Here is a 20,753-nt window from a genome sequence, read left to right as displayed (position 1 = left end):
AATTTTGTTCTAGTCTGTGTGTCTTAAGTAGGCAGCACATAAGCTTAAAGACCTAAGATGCCTACTTGGTATTGTCCATGTGATGGAGGGTAGCAGGGTTTTATAAGAAAATAAAGTTAAGAACCCAGTAGTATCCAAATGTGTTATCCTATTGTACTCAAGGAACGACATGAAGCTGTTGTACGTCGCACAATTGAAAGAAGCCAGAAGCCAAAACAAAGGCAGAACAGGTGGTCCTGGGGAGGAGCACTGCACAACCGCATTAATAACACAGGTAACAAGGGAGGCTTGCTTTGCTTGCCAGTTTCCCTTCCCCACCAGTCAACTGGGATTTACATTTCTTCTTCTGAAAGGAAGGATATTTCAGTGTATGTTAGTTTGAATTCTTTTCTCTTGGTCCTGTTCTTGCTAACAGTGGCATGTTTGTGACATTCTTGTGTAGCAAAAAGGTAACAAGGAGAAAGAAATCTGAACAAAAGTTACAGCTTGCTTTGGGAGTTGAGTTATTCTGTAACTACCTTGCTACAGCTTCTCGCTCCTGCTGCTTTGCTGTTGTTCGTGTGTGTATATATATGTGGGTGTGCTTGTGCTGTGTCAATCTTGTGATATGAGCTACTGTGGCAAATGCTAGCTTTGTGCCTCTGAGAGTAGGTCTGGTGGAAATGACCAAATACTGAGATTAAAGTAGACACAAGGAAGGAAAATTGTTCTTTATAATAAGAGATCTGTGCTGTGTACTGAAATTTGGGGAAATAGAAGTCTCTTTTCTTCCCCTAAAGATTGGCAAATTAAGTGAATTTTAGCTATATGCTCTTCTGCCCAAATATCTTCTCTACCTTAATCTCCAATGATTAATGTGTATATGCCCTGTTCAGTATGAATCAAGTCTCCCAAAAGAGAACTTTTCCTTTACTTCTTTTAACAGGAAGTGATCCTTTAGGTTCTTTTCTTCCTATTCTAATTTGTGTCTAACCTCTCATCAGGGGAGGAAAAAAAATCAAGAAAAGAATGCTCTGAAATCTTTGTCATATATAATTTCAATAAACATTTATTTTTTATAAAAGGTTACTTTTTTGCTTAACTTTGTATAACTTATTTGATTTTTATTTTATTTTCTGTGAAAAATCATTGTCTTGCATTCTGTCCCTAGGTTATTATTTTGAATCATCATTCACCTTTCTCGATTTAGCAGGCCTGGAGCACCACTTCAAATCTCTGGGTGGTGCTAGAAAACCTGGTACATAATGCTGTGGTTTGTTATTCCTTCACCTGTAGCTAGTTCTCAGGAAGTGAGATCATCCGTAACTAAACCACCCTCATGTAGTTGCAATGCATGCTTAACACCATGCTGATAGATTAGAACTGTTAGTACCAGATTTTTCATTATTATTTATTTTTCTGGTGGAGAGTTACTGCTGGCTGACTCTAAAGATTTGGCACAACTCACTGAAATGAAGCATAATATTCTATCTGCTGGAATTCAAGGAGAGCAAATTTGAATATTTTGTTATTTTCTAAAACCCTTTTGGCACATAAGATTTACAATTTTGCACATGAACACAGACACATAACCAGCTGCATTGGCTGTTTCATTGCTCATGGGTATTTTAATTCCTTTTTTTGTTTGTTTCTTTTTTGGTTTTCTTTTTGGATAAAGAAAGCAGCAATTTTCGAGGCAACGGATTGCATTTGGCCTATTCTACATTTATAGGATTCGTACTGCCAACACTTGTATGCAAATCCTTATGCTGAATGTCATTCATTTAAATAAGGTTCATTGACACGAGAAATGTTGTCGTGCCTAACAACAGAGGTGATTTTCAATATTGTCATTTGTCATCTTCAGAAAGTCAGTTTATGCAGTACATCCTTTCTGCCAAATGTAGAAGCTTTATGGCTGTGCTGATACACTGTGTAGTTTCTCAGTGGCAGATTATACATGAGATCAAGATCCCCCTCCCGTTCCCACAAATATTCCTGTTCTCAGGAAGCCTGAACGTAGTGTGTCCAGTAGTGACTTGCACAGGGCATTCTCCAGTTTACCCCATAGATCAATTTGGGATCATCTTGACAGCCTACAGAGGTCCTTTTCTTAGTTATAACATTTAGCTTTCTCCTTTTTAAAACCCATTTCTGAGTTTTATTCCCCTACCGGTATCCAGTCTGCCAGTTGTATGCCCTCACCAAGTCATTCTAACGTTAAAGTTAGCAAATAATCACATGGGGTAGGGAGAATCTTTCTTCAGCCCAACAAGTTATAGTGGATCCTATATAGTTCATAGATATGGGGAGAATTAAGGTATTTTTCATAGACTCTATTTCTATGAATTCTTTTATACACAGTGAATATAATTTAATCTATTGGGACAGAACAGGTAAATACAATCTTAATACACTAGTCATAAAGAAACAGTGGCAAATAATATTTCAGCAGCAGCATCCTTAATGCTGTCATTGTCCTGAGTTTGTATCTGCTTTGCAAACAGTGTAGGGACAAATTTTTGGAGACACAGACTATGAATCAGCAGAGCAGTTAGGCATATGCTCAAGCCTCATTGCATTTCAGCATGGTTGAATGCTTTGCTGAGTCGTGCTGAGGTTCAGTACATGCTAAAACGTAAGCAAAAGCAGAATTGATTCTCACAGCATCTTTGGATCTCAGATTTGCAGATGAAAGTTTGTAACAGGGAATGTGTAGTTGAAGCACGGAGCTTGGAGCTCTTTTTGTTTGGGGTGTTTTTTGAGTGAGAGAAAAGAAGGGACACAGCAAACTTTCTGTGGCAGACGTAGGCACAAAGAGTGTGCAGTCTCTATTCTTGAAGTAACCATCACCCCCTCAGCAGAACGCAGATGCTGACTGCAACAGTTGAGCAAATGATGCAATACCACTCTAAAATGTAGAGAAACTGAAATCAAATTGTAAATTTTTCGTGTTACGTATGCCAAGTAGGTGCATTACAAGTACTTTCTACAGAGGCTGGTTTTTTATATCTGCTAAGGTGTGTGCTAAGCTGGATTTTCAGCACTCTGAAAAAAATTCTGGTAGGTGGTTTAGAACTTACACATAACTGTGGGATTTTTAACTAAATCTTTTAATTTCTTTTGTGCTCACTCTTACTTCCTTTGTGCACTAATATTCCCTTAAACTTTCAGCACGCCATTGCCACAATATTGACCATCTGCCTAGTAACAGTGTCCTGTCATCTTTTATTCAGATGGCAGGGTGGTGTTTTAGTGAATAACTTGGTGTTTCCAAGCATCTTGGTCCTTCCATGAATCTTTCTATTCTAAGTTGCGAGCAGAGATTTTTCTGACAATATTGAAAGTCTTTAGATTGCAACCCATTGAGTGATAATGAACAGAACATTTTACACATTTGAAACTTAAATTGTGTTGTGCCCAGTCTTTGAGTCACCTGTACAACGTCTACTGAGAAATCCATTCTATTTTGGAAGTTCTTGTGGTAGAGCAGGAGTGACCTAGTCCTGTTTTCCTCCTCCCAGTAGTGAGCTAGGAACTTGCGCTGTTGCATGTGGGCTGTCAATTAGCATTATCTCCATTTGTTTTAGATCGAGACAGGCGGTCTGTTTCAACAATGAACCTTTCGAAACATGTTGATCCAGTCATAAACAAGCGGCTCTCCTCCTCATCTGCAACATTACTAAATTCTCCAGACAGAGGTACAGTTTTGAAGAAAAAAGCATTAAAGAGCAGCAAGAAAGAATGTTCTATACTGATGTATTACTTTGCACATAAAACAAGCTTCTGAAGTCATTTTCTGTACTTCATCTAAGTGGTAGTGGAAAGACTTCAAATGTGACAAGTAAATGGTTGAACATTTTTTCCTGTGAGAACAAATAATTCTTGTTTTTAAAACAAGAGAACTTACCTAAACAATCCTACTTTAGCAAATGATAAAAGCAGTGCTTCTGTCAGGTTTTTAGTAAATGAGGTACAACTATTGAAATACATCACTCCCTAGTGCATGCAATCATGTGTGACCTTTTATTTGCATTAGACCATTTTGTCATTATTTTGTTTTCCTTTCTTTTTCGGTAATAGCTCTTGAATGTCTAAGAACATGTTGCATGAAGCTTTCAAGCAGTTATTTTATTACATTTTCTGATTTTATTACCATTTTGGTTATTTTTATGGAAGAGGTATGGATGTTTTTTGTATTGTCTGTTTATTGACATTTCGTGTCCAGTTATTTCTCAAGGATTGCTTCATTTCAGTGTACATTTTTGGTGTTTACAAGTCTGAAAAAAGACAAACCATCAAGCTTTTAAAAATTAACATAGCTAAATTGCTACTGCTGTTCTGAGGACTTATGAGATTGAAGCATTGAGCTTAAAAGTTTTATAAAAGAATGTCTCTTGTGTAACTTGTGCAAAGAGCTTTACAGTAAAGTACTTGGTAGGGATTTTTTGTCCTCCACTGAGTTCTGTCCCATTTCAATCCATAAAATTATTTTTTAATTTTTTTTAAATGGACTTTTTAGTTGCGTTGTCTGGTTGCTGTCATTATATGTGTGTCTTAACCAAGTTCCAAGTTTGAGTGAACATGTGTATTTGGTTGATTTGATGAGCCACGTTCATCTTAGTGGGCAAACCTATTTTTACAGTCTGGTAACTTGTGAAAAATACAGTATTACCTTAGGAAATAATTTATTCCTAAGCACTAGTCATTTCTTGCTCTAAATGTCAAAATCCAATCAGTTTTAACTTTATTAGCTTTTCAGGGTTGCTATTCTTTGTCAAATGCTTTTTTTGAGGAAGGATCTTGGTGAAGTGGGCAGGTGAACAGCAGGAGGCATTAAGTATGGAGCATAATCTGTTATGGACTGTAACACAGTGTTTTAGCTTCTGCCACCCACTTGAAGTTCAGGAGAACTTAAACAGAATACTAGGCAGTCTAATGGTAGGGGAAAAGAAAGGAATATGGAAGTGATGGCCATTTGTCAAAATGTTGAGGCATTTTTGCTTGGCATTTTTACTAAAACAGCACAGAACCCTTTAGGAGTCTCTTGTGACTTTTTCAGGCTCCAAGACAGAAAGTAAATCCAAATGCTATAAGTGCTTTTTCTCATGCAAAGTCAGATACCTAAATCTAGTTGAGCCATGTTTCTGGAGAAGTGCCACTAGTCTCTCCAGTGGCCTCAACCTCTTAAGGCAGGTGCTTAAAGGAAGGCTGTGACTGCCTGCTCCCCATTTCACCTTCCAGAGGGCACCCAATCACACACACTCTGTGATACAGACTCCTACCTGCAAAACAGTGAGCTGCAGATAAGGATGATGAGCTTACCTACTAAGTGGCTTATAGCTGTCAACAAGAACTTGTCATCTGTTGTGCAGCACCTTTTTATCATTTGAAGGACAATTTCTTTTTTGCTTTGCTGCAGCAAAAGACAAAAGTTTTCATTAGCTAATTGGCTAAAAGACTGGTTTATGGCATTTCAAGCATTCTATTGCTGTATAGCTCTTTATCACAGTTGTACAATCGGGCAGCTAGAACATGCTTCTCATGCTTTTATGTTACTGTAGTTAGTGAATAGTTAAAACTGTAACAGAACATGAACACATATTCAACTGCAGAAAATTGCTGTTGACCAATAGATTTTGGCAGTTCTGCTCTTTAAGGAGAGCTTAGCAAAGGGATACTACTTTTCATGAGGTATGAGTTACATACTTAAAGTTTTGCAAAACTTGCACCCTAGTTGTTTTCCTCCCCCTCTGCAGTGATTTTTCTTCAAGCAGATGATTGTCTCAATCACTGCACCACCATTTTCTGCAACTATTATAGAAGACATTCAGGGGCTGCAGTATTGTTTCCTGTAGAAAGAGCAGTTTCCCCCTATGTACTCCTCACCATATTGTGTATGTGTATAAGCAAACACCACATTTATCAATGAGAGTCTCCTTCGTGGTGCTCATCAGAAGGCCTGTTAAATCCCTGCCTCCCATCTGTTCCTACAGCTAATCAAATGCTGCTGTTTGCTTACTTGCAAATTATTCTGCTGCTGCTAAGATAACTTTCCAGTATTCCAGTTGTATATCCTCAAGACAAATACAGGTGATTGTAACCAATATACTTTTGCCAGCACCCTGCAACTTTGTGTGTTTTTTAGTTACAAGTTAGGTTGTAAAGATCTTCAATCTGTTAAAAATAACCTGCTTGTGGCTAGGGCTGAGGGTACTTCCTTATACTAGCAAGCCTATCACAGATATGTTTCCTGTGTGAAAATGGAGCAATAAAAGCTGAGAGACTTGGGCTTGTTCAGGCTGGAGAAGAGATGGCTCCAGGGAAACTTTACAGCAAAAGGGTCTTCCAAGAGACCTGGGGAAGGACTTCTTACAAGGACATGTTGTAATAGGGCCAAGAGGCAATTGCTTCAAAATGAAAGGTTTAGATTGGATATTAGGAAGAAAATCTTCACTCTGAGGATGGTGAGATAGGTTGGAGGAGGCAGGTGGAACAGGTTGCCCATGGAAATTGTGGATGCCCAAGGTCTAGCTAGATGGGCCTTTGAGCAACCTGGTCTAATGGAAGGTGTCCCTGTCCATGAGAAGAAGGTTGGAACTTGATGATCCTTCAGATCCCTTCCAACCCAAGCCATTTTATAATTCTATGAAATAGCCCTTAGAGTGATAGCTTAACACATCATGAGAACAAAAAATACTGTTTCCCCTTGTCTGTCAGATGGTTTGTAAAACTAAATCTTGAAAACATCACCCTGAGGCACTAAAAACAAAAAGAGCAAGAAAAGAAATCCCTGACCTCATTGTATTAAAGTTGATTGTATTATTTTGCGATTTTCTTTATTTGGTATTCAGTTTTGCGCCATTGTGGTTTGGACATCAAACTGAAGCTGTTCAATGCATTTAATATTAATAGTCTTGTAATTGGAACCCAGTGGGGGAAAGTTTGTCTGTTCTAGGTGAATGGTACTGCTAATCTGTTAAAACATGTATTGAATGTGTGAAGTGTGATGCTTTCAGGTAGCTGTGCGTTTGGAAAATTCATTATGTGATGACCCTGGCCCACAAAGCCAAGGTGCATCTGAACAAACTTTGATCTACACCCATAGTAGAGAATCAGGGTGACTTCGCTCCCAGGTCCTGGCTAAAACTATTTTGACATCTCTGACGCAGGCCTATTGCTTATATGGAGAAGAAAGTTTTTGGTTTTAGTTCACAATTGTGCACATCAACTAGCTCACTCCCAAACACTGCCTCAGTGCTTCAGTTGGATGCTGTGGCCACACGGGATTGCTTCCAATAGAGGATGTGAATACAGCCTTCCCTGAGTTAGGGCCAAAGATAATTAAACCATACTCATCTTTAGGGCAAGGAATATGAGATATGTGAGACATGGCAGGTGAGACATTGGTGTTCTAAATCATCAGTCTCTTAACTGTGTCCTCTTGAGATTATTTCATCTCTGGGAGCTTATATAAGCCTTTATAGTGACATAAGGCTTGCAGCTGCCCCACAAGGCAGTATTTACGTGGTGACATTCACTTATCATGTAAAGATAAATGCCCAGAAATGGATAGTGTATATAGAACTGGTTTACTGGCCTAAAATATCAAGGATTGCTTTCTGAAGTTGTGTGATCATTATGTTAAACTACAGTAGAAGAGTTCTCCAAACTCATCCACAGTCATACCTGTGAGCCTCACCTACTGAAGCCTGAGACCACAAAAAAGAATCTTGCAACAGTAACTTTAAACAGTGCTCATACTGAGCATGGGGTTTGGAGATGAGAGCAAGCAAAGACTTTGCCATTACTGCATCCAGTTTAATGGTAGCTTTGTGATTTCTTCATTGTTAAACTGCAAGCTTAATGATAATGTGTGTGCTGTAATGGAGGTCTCTGTAGGGTATTTTGTGTGTCTGTGATCTCTACCATTGCAGAATGGAACCATTAATCACAAAAAGCTTCACCAATAGTACATTCTGTAAAAGGACAGTTAGGAAAAGAGCCTGCTGTGTTTGAGAGTCCTATATTTCTGTAGTAATGCCCCTTATTGCGTTACTGGAATTTAAGGGAGCAATTTGAGAAGTGCAAAACAGCACTGAGGGCAGATTAAGCAATTATATTTTCATAGGAGGAGATTGAGATCAGCCTTTCTTTTCATGGGGCTCTTAGATTAAAGACAGATTCAGAGTTTATGTCTATTAAAAGTGATGGATTTCTTCCTTTAAAAATGCAAATGAATGTCAAATTTGTTACAGCCAGTCACTTCAATGAATGTTATAGAGAGTGAGCCTCATAAATTCAAGCTGCAGTTTTGTTGCTGCAAACACTAAACTAAGGTAAATGACTGCTGAGGTGTAAAAAGACCTGCTTTTGCTTGCAATATCAAGATTACTGCTGTAGGTATAAGCTTACTGTAATGAACTACTTTGGGAAGTAGTTGAATGTTTTGGCCTGTGATATTCATTATGAAACAATTTGTTGCATTGGAATATCAAAGAAATATCAATTCAATTCAGAAAGTAACTTACAGTATTCTTCTGGTTAATGCTTTGCTGTGATAAATGTTTAATTAGTATTAAAAAAAAAGTAAAGAAACTTTACAAGATAAAAGGATTATATTGACAAGCTATGTTTGCATTAGACAACACTGGGAAAAGCAAAGTAGCAGTGTGATTGCAGCCAGGTCAGCATGTATTGCATTTTCAAAACAGAGCAACTATGTGAAAAGTGTTCTACACGGAAACTGATCATTAGCAGGATCTGTGGACAGAGAATTAATGATCAAATATATTAAATGTTTTCTATGGCTTCACCTATTACTGAGACAACTGCAGCTGCTGAGCTTGGTATCTGCAGTTGAGGCACACTGTCCTTTTGCAGTGCTTTGATAAAACCTCACTGACACAATTCTCTGTATAGCAGCGAGCAGCCTTCTTTGGTTTTTCTAAGCAGGCTGGAAAACTTTGGAAGGTGTTTAAGTGTAACTGGAAGACTCTATATCTTTAGTGTAGGAAGCCTTTGGGACACAAGCATCTCTGTTGAAGTCTATATTTAGGAGTGGCAACTGTTCCTCTAGTAGGGAAATTATGCTATCATTCCTAACGTGGAATGTGGCAGATGTGCAGAATATCCATACTCATTTGGTAACAATTTGCCATAATGCCACAGGCAATAACATAAATGAAATGTTCAGATGTACATATTTCTATAGGAATTCTTCTGCTAAAAAGGAGTAATAATAAAATGAAAAACACTGAACTGCTGTGGACAGTTTCAAGATTTCCATGTTATGCAGTAGTGAGGAGAGTACTAACGCTGTGCAGCATGTGGTTATCTGTGAAGTGTTTGATCTAACATCTTGCTTGTATGGTGCACGTTCAGCTCGCCGTCTTCAGCTCAGCCCATGGGAGAGCAGCATCGTTAGCAGGCTCCTGACGCCCACACACTCATTCCTGGCTCGGAGTAAAAGCACAGCTGCATTGTCTGGAGATGCAGGTAATCCTGTAACAGTGGAGGCTTCATGTCTCAGACACTTATTTTTCCAGATTCCCTGCCGGATGCTGTAAAGTCACTGATCTAATTAGGGGTGTATGGTAGCATCCCAGAATGAATTTGAAAATCTGTGGTTAGTGTGCATGACAGCATGAAAGCTTCCCTTTACAGTTGTTTGCTATGCCTCTTTCTCTTTCTCCTACTAACTATTTCTTACTTGTGCCTCTTCATCAATGCAATAAATTAATAAAAACATAACATACAAAACATGCAGGCAACAACATCACACTGGCTATGGCTGTTTAAGGAAATGGACACCTTATTGGAAAGAGCTGATTTAGCACATCCACTGCTAAAGCTGTGAGCTGCTTGCTGCAAAGGAGTTTCAGCCCCTACCAGAGCAATTCCCACATGGAGAAAGTTAGACTTTTATAAAGATAGGCCCTGGCTACTGTGCAGTTAATTTAATACCTGTGAAGTTAAGTGTGCAGGTTCAGTGGGGTTATAATAATTGTAAAGTTGTCTGCCAACCCCAGAACAGCTCCCTGATGGTACTCACTGAGGGAAAATTAATATGCTGAAATGTGATGATATTGCTAGGTGGTAATTGAAGGCCCAGGCAAAACTGTATTCCAAATACAACCAGGGCATACTTGCTTATCATGTGTTTTAGGCAGGTGACAGCTACCTCTTCTTTTATCATAGAATGTTTTATAATAGAATGTTCTGTAATCATCCACTGGGAACTTTACCATTACACCCTCAGCACATGCAGCAATATATTATTATAAATTGAGACATCTGGTCTGATGTGGACAGGATTTTTATTCTAATTAAAGAACATAGAAGGTAAGAAGGAACAGAGATCTGCTAAGATTACTTTTAAAGAAGCTTTCACTTAAGAACTCTTATAACTAATTAGGCTGTGGTACGTTTCCACAGGGGTGGTGCTGTGGGAGCAAAAATGTGGGTGATATTCTACAAATAGTAAAATTAAGAAGCACAGCATTCTTTTTTACTCCTCAAAAACAATCACTCATAAAATTAATATTTAATGTCACCTACCAAGAAGGATATTGGAAACTCAGCTCTTCATTAGGGAATAGTTGAGAAGGCCTCATGTAAGTGTTACCTTCTTGGAGCAAGCATGAAGCTTTTTGTGCCTGCTCTTGTTTTATACTTGTTTATACTGCACAACTAAACTGAGTGGAATATTGAGAAAGGCTACAAAAAGCAGGAAAGACTGATTTGTCAGTTCAGTTTAAGGCACTTCCCTGAAATGCCTTCCCTATGCTAACTGGATCTATACCACCAGAAGAAAGATCCATCTGCTCATTGTTTTCCAGATATTATTCCCTAGGAGCAGTAACTTCCACCCCTTCATACAGGATGCTTCCTGGAGATTAATGATCAAGTGATGCCAATCGCTCACAGCTGTGCTCTGAACACTCCACTCATCCCAACCTGTCATTATTCCCTAGAGAATTACCCTGCCCTTTGGCTGTAAAAATAAATTGCAATGTAAAAAATCCAAACTGAGTTAAATATGTACTCATAGCCTTGAATTTTAAGGAAGTATTAGGGACATCCAGCATAAGAGTACATCAGCATCTTTTTTTAAATAAATCCTTCGAAACCAAAATGTTTTGTAAATAGTTTTCAAAAAGCTTCTCTGAATAGATGTAATCCTGTTAGTACATGAATCATTGGAAGTGCTGCCTAAAGCAGTGTCTGGCAACTTCACAAAGGAAAATGAACTGTTTCTATTTTAATACTTGTGTTGTCTTCCTTGGTGGTAACTTCAGATAATCAGCATGCAGAAGGGGAATTGAATCACAGGGCAGGAGCCACATAAATGATAAGGTGTGTAAAGCATTATGCCACTGCCTCCTGTCTGGTTTAGATGCCCTCAACCAAAATAAAACCACAAGCAAAAATCCCTGTTTTCTTGTTTCTTGCTTATTTTTAAGTTAGTCATAATTCCTCATTAAACATAAATCCCTATGAACTATAAGGCAAGCATTAGTGCCATTGCTGTAACACTTACATGAGACTTTATTCATAATGTTAATCTCTTGGTACAGGAGAATTTGCAGCATTAGTACTGTTAAGTCTATGAGCTCTTCCTGTAGCAGCAGCTGTACTTTTGTAAGACTAGAAGAATTAACTGTATGTGGAACTGCATTCTTTCAAGTGTGCTCAGGGAGGGATATACAGGCAAGAAATATTGGTTTGGTTTCATTTGGTTTGGCTTTTCATTAAGGAAATAGAGGATGTAAATTTCTTTGACATGGAGGGAAAAAAAGGAATAGGAAAGATAATATATAGAGCCCCTGTTTTATCCTCAAGTGACGTGCTGGATAGTAACTGTGATAAGACTCAATTAAATGACCAGAAGAGACAAACAGGAGCTGAAAAATAAAACTTTGCAGTAATTACGTAGTTTCCCCCAATCTTCTTCTTCAGTTAAATCAAGAGAAAGTCCAAGAACACTTTGCTGCAAGAAGTTTCCCATGATATGTTTTGCAGTTAAAGTTCTCTTTGAAGATAAAGTCAGAGCATTGTATATCTGATACCTGCCATTGTCAGGTCTTTTGGTAACAGTCTTTTTGCTTGTGCAGACCAACACAAGCTGCCATCCTGGTTACTCAAAAACTAATTTTCAAGCTGATTTGTTGTTGTCAGCCTGTTTTTTTTGATGCATAAAATAGTTTGCTGTTGAGAATGTATTTGAGTAAGTTGTTATTCTAGAAGTATCAAAAATATAATGGGCTAAAATATTCCTAAAAACAAGAATTTAAAAAAAATAATTTGCTGCAAATTGTAGACAGCAATTTCATTGGTTTCCTAGTTTAAACTGGTTTGTATTGTCAATGGGTTTTGATCTTTGTGTGTATGTCTCCTTTAATTTTTCTTGACTTCCAATGCAGTTCGTAGGCATGCTGATTTTGTTTGATTGCTTTCTATTCTGAATGTTATTTCAATGTGTCTACTAAGCTAATCTGTCAGAGCAGCCATTGTTTCTACTGCTTTTTCAGAACCACCAGTTGTACAAAATCTTAATGGGAAAATACTATCTGCTACCCAGTATCATGGCATATTTCTTAATTTTTTAGAAAGAAACTATTAGTTTACAAATGGAAAAGTGCATGAGCACCTATTGAACTTGCATCCTTACTGTATGTGTGGCCAAGCTAATGTGTCAAATGATGGTTCTGATTTGATACTTAGCCATTTCTCTGTGTATTAATACCTTCTTTCTTTTCTGTCTTTCTCGGTCGTTTCTGTTCCTGCTGGCTTTCCTCTGTCAATTCTCCAATGCTACTCTGTAATTAAAACTAATAAATGACAAAATCAACCAACACCGTAGTTATCCCCGTTTGTCCCCGTTCAGCATCTTGCAGCCCCCTCAGCCCTCTGTCCTACAAGGCCCTGACCTGCAGGAATTCAGGAGAAAGAGCAAAACTCTATGCTTCCACCGATGCCGTTGGACGTCGGAGAACAACGCACCTTTCAGGGGTAAGCTTGGCAGCCAGCGTGCCCTTGGTGTCCCGTGCCGTGACCACCTGACTGCAGTGCTTGTTGGGACTGGAATAGCTGCAGGGATACTTCCTCACCTCTGCACCGTCCCCTCCTCTCCAGTTTGTGTCATAGTTGGCTGGATTTTAACTGAAACATGCTACATTACGTGGCCGCACAGCCTGATTATGCACCAAAGAATCCATGTGGAAAAGCATTGATGTTTTCCAAACACCTGCGTTTGCAGAGTAGGTGCCTTAGCTTCTCACAAGGCTCAGAGGCAGTCACAGTGCCCTGTTCTCAAGTGTATTCTTTGCTGCCTTTTAAGGCCCAAGATGGTGTTACCATTTTTCCCTCATTGGGGAACTTGTTTTTCCCAGCAGGCTGTTTCCACAAAGGTTCCAGAATTTGATGTCTTTTGAGGCTTCTAGCAAATTCAGCTGAGCCCCTGGAATAAAGAGAGGAGGAAAAGCATGCACTCACATGTCCCTGTCACAAGTGCATAGAGTACTCTCACTTCATCTGTACTTTCTTAGGTACCAGAACCTAAGAAAGGCTAGTAAATGTTTCCTCACTGGGAAGGAAGAAGTTGGTTTAAGAGCATGGTTTATAAGCAAGGCTTTCCACAGGTCACTGTTCATCCTGAATGATTTAATAGCAGTACTAGGGCTGATCTAAACTTTTAGGAAAATCGAAACAGTAGAACAAACTCCTGTTGACTGTGCTCCAAGCCAATAGGATGCAGTCAGACCCAGTTCAGATTCATTTGCTGAACCTGAGCAGTTTATTTTTCTTGTACTCCACAACCTGAGTTAGTGTGTGAGAAGAGTTGAAGTAATCTCTGCAAAACATTGTGTAAGAGGTGCTTGCATTTTTGTTTGGCTTGATGGGCAGAAGGTCAAGAGGCAGTGCTGCTATTGCCATCCTTGTTGGAAGTAGTGTTAGTCTAAGTGCCACAAGTCATAGCCTCTACTTAATCTTTCAGGCAGAAGGTAGTATACTGAAGTTTAAGCTAAGGCATAGCCTTAGTATGTATCTATAGAGAAATTTCCTAGCATGTGCATAGAGCATGGCCTGTTGGTTCTTCCTCTTAAGTCTTTCTGATTGCAAGAGGTTTGGGATTTGGCTTTTTTTCCTCCCTAAATTAGAAGAAAGGTTGTTACTTTTTGGTGGAGGAGGTGATATGAAACTCTTGTTGATATAAAATGAGTGAGTTAAGAGCTGTTTCCAGTAGCCTATACGATGTGGGGGATCTTTTATGCTTCTGCGAACTTCTGTATTAATTCAGCTTTTTACTTTATTGATAAGAGGAAAAATTTTCTGATGCTCTGCTTTCAATACTAATAAAGTAGATACAATAGAGCATTACTGCTAGCAAGCCAAAACTCTTGTTCATTGTAGTGCATTTGTTCTGGTTGTGTTTACTTTGATAACTCAGCACATCATGTGCTCATGAAGTTGTTTTCAGTCATTTTTTTTCCAGCTGTTAACCTGGCTTTCAGTTCAGGGGACAAGCACTGCACAGCTTTCAGCTGGTGAAGCTCTCAAGCCTCATGATGCACCTGCTACAGGGGTTGTGTTTAAGCCCCAGCCAAGGTGGTGAGCAGCAGCCCCTGCATTGTGCTGGCTGAGTGGCAGCTCAGTGTACTTTCCAGCATTCCTAGTCTTCAGACTCCTGGGGTCTGAGCTCCTTATTTCAAAACTGTGAAGTTTTTCATCTATACTTAAATATGGGGAGTATATAGATACTTAAATTCTGATATATTGCCTTAAAGCAGTTGTTCTTTTGTAGCTCTGGTTTGTGTTATTAGAAATGTTTCTCAATTTAGGATTTTATTTTTTAAAAATAAAGAAGGAAAAAGGAAATCACTATCATGTATAAGAACCAATGGCAAAAAGTATGCATCCAAGGAAAGAAAGACTAGGATAGCTGGTGTACCATATTTGGAAGCTTTGAGGACATCTGTGGTGTTCACTTGTAAGCATGAGTCCAAAATATTGTGCTATATAGAAAGATTGTGACCAAGTATGAGCCAAGGGGAGGGGGAGCTTGTTTTGTGTTTTCTTCGAAAGAAATTCTGTGGTTTTGGGAAGCAGTGGAAGGTACTCTGTGGCAGTCAGCAAAGATCAAACTATAAAAGGTAATTGTTTTGCCTGTGTAAAAATAAGCCTCTGCAAATTAGCCCATTACATCTTAGGACAGGAGAGAATGGTTAGGAAGGATTCTTGTTGTCAAATGCACATCTACTGGCAAAGATGGTGTCAGGTTACTGGAGCTATATTAAGGAACTTGTTAAACAAGCTGTAGAAACCACTGACTCAGCACTGCTTTTTCTCAGCCCCCCAACTCCTTGTCCTTAACTAAGCTTGCTTTGCTTTCTTTAGCTTTGCGACCTCTGGCTTGACTTTGTCTTTTTGTTTGCTGAGCTATAGACTGACAAAAGAGAAAAGGACCATTTGTCATCCAGCTTCTCAGCCAACTTTAAAGGAGGTCATTTTACTTCCAGCCTCAAAGCTAGATCATCAGCTCCCTCTCCAGTTTGGTAAGTCAAGTACATGCTTAGCTGGACATGAGCTAGAGGCAGTTCTGATTATTCTATTAATCAAATGTGAAACAGGGCAAATGTATTTGATGATGTAGATGTTTTCTCTCTGTAAAGAAAGGGAAAGACAGTTCTGCTTTTAAAATATCTTGCTACTGTTCTGGAGAAAGGGAAGGAGCAGGAAAATACTTGGTTCCTTCCTTCCTGGTTGGGCTCAGTGCTCACACATCTGGAGAGTTGGAGAGAGGCATTTTGCATGAAACCAAATCGGTTGTGCCAGCAGTCCTGCTGATAGAGAAACAGAGAAGTGGTTTTATTTTTAGCTGCTATGGTTGTAGATGTGATATATAAGTGGAAACCAGCATTGTCACTCTTTGATTACACAGGCATGCATCAAAGTCTTTGCCTTTTTTGCCTGGCACACCCAAGCAGATAACTTCCCCACCTGGTTCCTCCAAAGTTTCCTCTGCTCAGACACGTCCTCCCTCTCCTGGCAACATCCGGCCAGTCAAAAGAGAGATCAAACCAGAGGGTGAGAAGAAAAGACCAGAAAAGGAGGCTGAAAAGGCCAATGAGGTGAGGACAGAAGAGAGTAAAGGAACTTCAGCAGGTGCTGGAGAACCCACAAGTCAGGAGCAACTCACTGTCCAAGCACAGCTAATTGAAGGTAAGGAGACATCCTACTTTAGGATGAGGAATGTTTTATATTTTTCCTTTCCATTCTCTGAAATTATGTAGCTTTCAGTATTTTTCTGTCAAAGAATTCTGTGAATTCTTCACAACACTCCTATTGATGTATGTTCATGATGAGGAAATTGTAGGCAGGTTGAAGCCCTCATTCTTCTAAGTCAAAACAACATGCCAAGTTGCCTCACACAGTGTAGCTTCACAAGCTTTTTCTCTGCCCTTTTGGACAGGAATTTTGTCCCCCATATCATAACATAGCTTCTTTACAAGCTGTTGAAGTAGAATAATAATGGTCTGAAGATGGTACAGGAAGCAACCACATAAGGTGTGTGAGCAGTGAGAATGTCCTGCTCTGCTAGACAGAGTGCACTTGTGCTGGTAACACTGCTGGCTTGTGTATAATATTGAAAGAGAACCATATCACAGGAGAGATTAGCAGAATATAGTGAAATGCAAAGAAGCAAGGAGAAGAGTAAAAAGGAATAGGGAGAATTTTTAAGGGAAAATGAGTTATTAAAAATAGTTAACCAGTGAACAAGAAACCCACACAAAACCCTACCAACCTTGAAAAGTAGCAGTGCAGAAAAGGATGTACACATAAAAAAAAAGACTGTAAAGTGTAGAAAGGGCAAAAGGCAAATCTGAAAATGAAAAAAATAGGTTTCTTCTAGCAGACAATTTAGTTCATTCTAAATATGTATAAACGGTCTCTTGCAGATGAGATAGAAAGTCCAGTGTGACCACTGGGATACACAAGTTGGGTTAGTTACGATTCTGAACTTAAAATTCGTAGACTTCCCTGTATGTGTCTTTCAGGTAACACTTTTAAGTATTAGTAATCTTGCATTCAACTGCAGCAGGTATAGTTTGGGGCTGTTCTGTGAAAAAAATCTCACTTGAATTGATTTCTTGTGTTTTATTAAGTCCTGTTACAGTAGTTCCTGTCTGATACACAAGTCCTACTACAGAAGGTGCAATCCCACAAAAAGGGTGAATGGATGTATCTGTTGGCCATGGGCATGCAAAGGAGATTTAATTGCTATCTTTTGCCTGCTTCCTTTTGGAGGAGAAAACTTCCTTTTAAGACCATTTCAGAGATACCGCTGAGATAAATTTGCAAGTGTTTACAAGTTGTATCTCTCCAGTACAAGGTGCCAACCAGGAAAACCATCATGCTTGTTTGACTGTTTAGTTCAGGAAGAGAGGCTCCACTTCTTTGCAGCATCTGTCAATATTTGAGTTTGTGACAAGATCTCTTAGTATTGAAACAAGTTATATGTGATAAAGGTATTCAAAAATCAAGCAGTTTGTATTCACATCAAAGAATACAAACAACAATATAAAGTGGAGACAAATGAAAGAGAAGGGTACTATAGTCAAAGCAGTGAGCAGCCCTTCAAATTGAATGTGTTTTCCCAAAGCCAGAAGAGGTGATGGTTGGGACCAAAGGTGAAGACCTCAGGCAGAACATTTTACATGTGAGGTTATAGGATGGCTTTGTGCTGCCAATGGAGGTTCTAGCTGCCAAAACTTTGTCACTGGTTGAATAAAGAATCTAGAGAGGTGCAAGTACAGCATATGGGGCTAGAGGAATGTTGCTGATTCTCCTGGGACTGTGTTGCAGGTGACCACAGCTCATTCCCTACAGGTAACACACTGCCTTTCGCTGGTCTGGCTCGGCTGCCTGCTGGCTCTGTGCTCACAGGAGCCAGGAGGTCAGCAGGTAGCAATTGCTGATGAAGCTGCTCAAGCTTTTGCAGGCAAATCTCATACACAACTTTACTAATGCCAGTGAAGCTTTCTAGGTCTTTTGGGTGTTATCTGTTCTGACAGCAGGGCAGGTGTGCATTAAGCTGCTTGTTATGCTGCCAACTTCAGCGCCTGGGGCAAGAAGCGAGCTCCAAGCAGCACAAAGCTGTGCTCCCTTCAGAGCAACAGCCCTGCCTTGGCCCATGTTAGTAAATTAAAAAGGGCTGAGGTACAGGAGCTCTGTCATTTATACTGTTTACAATTACAAAGGCTCTCTGGTATGTTTCTGATCCAGGCTGTAATTGCAGCCTCTCATTTTCTTACCTTCTGTCCCCAAGGCTACTGAGAGCATGGCTCTAAATGGCTCCCAAGATTCAGTGATCAAATTGCTTACCTTTTTTTATTTCAACATCCCAGAATTTTCTAAGTTCCCTGCTACATCTTGGAGGTTAGCCCAGCTCGGGACTGTTCCCTGCAGTTGGTCTGGATACCTGTTTTGGTGATGTGAGAGAATAGTGCTCCATTGCACTAGGGCTAAACTGTGCCAGCTCACCTCAAGGCTAGAGAACAGGCACTGTCACTCTTTGAATTACTGGTGTAGAAGTATCATTTAAATTCATGTTCAAAGCCCTGAAGCAGTTATAGAAAGACCTCTGTAGTTTTTAGCTGATAGAAGAGGATAGCAGAGAGGTCAACAGATGGGAATTCAGCACAGAAAACAAATGAATTTGTTTGTTTACATGATGAGGTATAGGAAGGGGGGAATCAGGGAGGAGACTCCTCTTTAGAAGTTGTTAGTGAGGTTAGGAAAATTGCCACGTCTCAGTGTATGGTTAGAAATGCAGACTTGTAATCATCTGCTTGTTGTTCCTTATGACTTATTTTACAAATATATTACTGGGTCAGAATCTGATTTCATTGACAGTTCAAAGTCTCCCCTCTCCATGTTTGCCTGCATTACCAGATGGAATTACTCTGGGAATGCTTCCTAACATTAGCTTGTGTGTTGGTAATGGTCCCTGGTGTCTACAGAAAAGGTGATAGGTCACTCTGTACCTGTGCTAGAGAATGCCAGGCAAACTTAGAGAAATATGAAAAAAACCTGTAACATCTTCTCTGCCGCATGGACAAAGCTGGCCCTGAATAAAGGATTGATATGGAGGCACTACTGAAATTTGAACACAAGCCATAGTTCACCAATAGTGGCAAAATTTAAAATGCTGTGTTGCATGAGTTGCCTCAGGTTGGAGCAGCTTGCAGAGCTGATGATAGCTGTTGTCCTACCATTGGTGCAGATCACATCAGGCAGTTACGTTTGAGATCACCAAGTCACCAAAAGTGACTATCACCAAAAATTCTGGCTCTGATCTCCAGATGTGGATGATCAGACAGAAGGAAATATAATTTCACAATGTTTTATTTCTGCTCTTCAAACAGAATTGGGCAAGCTTAAGTAATGTGATGGTAGGGACTTGCTGAGTCAGCATAACTGCTGTTAAGCACCTGTCAGCATTTGTTCTGAAAGTCAAGAAAACTTGACTTACACTTTCAGGTGCTTATGCTTTCCAGTACCCTACAAAACCAAACTTCCCTGAAGTATGTGAACCTCTGGCATCTAGAAACTTCTTCCTCTAAATCACTAAAAAGCCACATAGGCTTTAAAACACTTTGCCGTGCATTTAGAAGTATGTTCCTTTCAAGAGAGTGACATCTTGGCTACTGTGTCTGTACAAACTAATTTTCTTTCCCATTTGTTTCAGCAGCCAGCCCATCCCTACCTCCTGCCCCACCAGCTCCTTCTCCAGCCCCAGCACTGCCCAAGCCCTCTGCAGGTACAACTGACCCTGAGGAAGCAACAAGGCTGCTGACTGAAAAGAGGCGCCTCGCCCGCGAGCAGCGGGAACGGGAGGAGCAGGAAAGGAGGGAGAGAGAAGAGCTTGAAAGGTAATTCCAGGCCTCTGCACTAGAGAAGCACGTAGATGTTTTAGCAGCTTGTTAGCAGTGTGTATTCTGCTCTTACTTTGTTATGTGTGAAGCACAGCACTGAAGTGACTGAAGTGCGGAAGGCACAAGTTCCTCCCCAAAACCATGTTTTCCTGTTGGGTTTTTCAGTTGGTGGTGGTACCTAAGCAGATGTGTAAGGTTAAAACTTTTTCTAAGTAGAGCTTTAAAATAAGTCAGGAGGAGAGAGTAGATCCTTGCAGTTGTGATTTGTTTTTTTCCTCAGAGATTAACAAAGCTGTACTTTTTTATTCTGGCTAGAGAACTCTGCACGGCTGTTTTCAACTTTGTGATCAGCACAAAGCCTCTTACTTTGAGTTGTAAGATCTCTGTTGTGGGTGGTGCTTTAGGTGTGACTTAGACCTCTTTGTTTTCTTGTTTAAAATAAAGACACCGCCAACACCCTCCCAGAGGCTTTGGAGGATAATTAATGTTACATCTCACTTTCTAATAGCAAATAAGTAGCCCATCAGGATACTCATGACTCTGGCTACAAGTCTACAAGTTGTGGTTTTTTGGAGGGCCGCCATGCCTCTGGAATTTATAGGATTTCTTTAACCACTTTGCTAATAGAAGCAAGGCAGAACTAGTTAAAATAGCCTTTTTTGAAATAGCCTTTGGCTTTCCAAAATTCTCACAACACTGACTCTCTCAAAAAGAGTTTTAAAGAAAAAAAGCTGCTGTGGCGTAAGAGTAATACAGTGAATAAATACTAAGTCAGAAAGATCAAAAATAAAAAGTAAAGAATAATCAGCTTTCACACAAAGGAGTTTTCAGTGT

At 39.6% G+C, this 20,753-nt stretch overlaps 1 protein-coding gene across 5 annotated transcripts in view; it reads left to right on the top strand.

Moving 5' to 3' along the window:
- MAP7 (microtubule associated protein 7) overlaps nt 1–20,753 on the top strand; it is a 108,844-nt gene that overhangs the window by 75,411 nt on the left and 12,680 nt on the right. For 2 of the 5 annotated variants that reach the window (XM_054279308.1, XM_054279304.1), the window contains exons 5-11: nt 163–274; nt 3,570–3,680; nt 9,364–9,477; nt 12,845–12,993; nt 15,427–15,536; nt 15,923–16,203; nt 19,733–19,916. In XM_054279308.1, the coding sequence (XP_054135283.1) occupies nt 163–274; nt 3,570–3,680; nt 9,364–9,477; nt 12,845–12,993; nt 15,427–15,536; nt 15,923–16,203; nt 19,733–19,916 (1,061 nt within the window). The remainder of the gene's footprint in view (nt 1–162; nt 275–3,569; nt 3,681–9,363; nt 9,478–12,844; nt 12,994–15,426; nt 15,537–15,922; nt 16,204–19,732; nt 19,917–20,753) is intronic. The other 3 variants (XM_054279307.1, XM_054279305.1, XM_054279309.1) reach the window with 3 other exon arrangements.

Source organism: Melozone crissalis, unplaced genomic scaffold, assembly GCF_028551555.1.
Source record: "Melozone crissalis strain CALT ecotype California unplaced genomic scaffold, PUWL_Pcris_2 ptg000027l_1, whole genome shotgun sequence".
Taxonomy (NCBI): domain Eukaryota; kingdom Metazoa; phylum Chordata; class Aves; order Passeriformes; family Passerellidae; genus Melozone; species Melozone crissalis.
The sequence above is the reverse complement of the archived record's forward strand: the minus strand, read 5'-3'. Positions and strand labels throughout refer to the sequence as shown.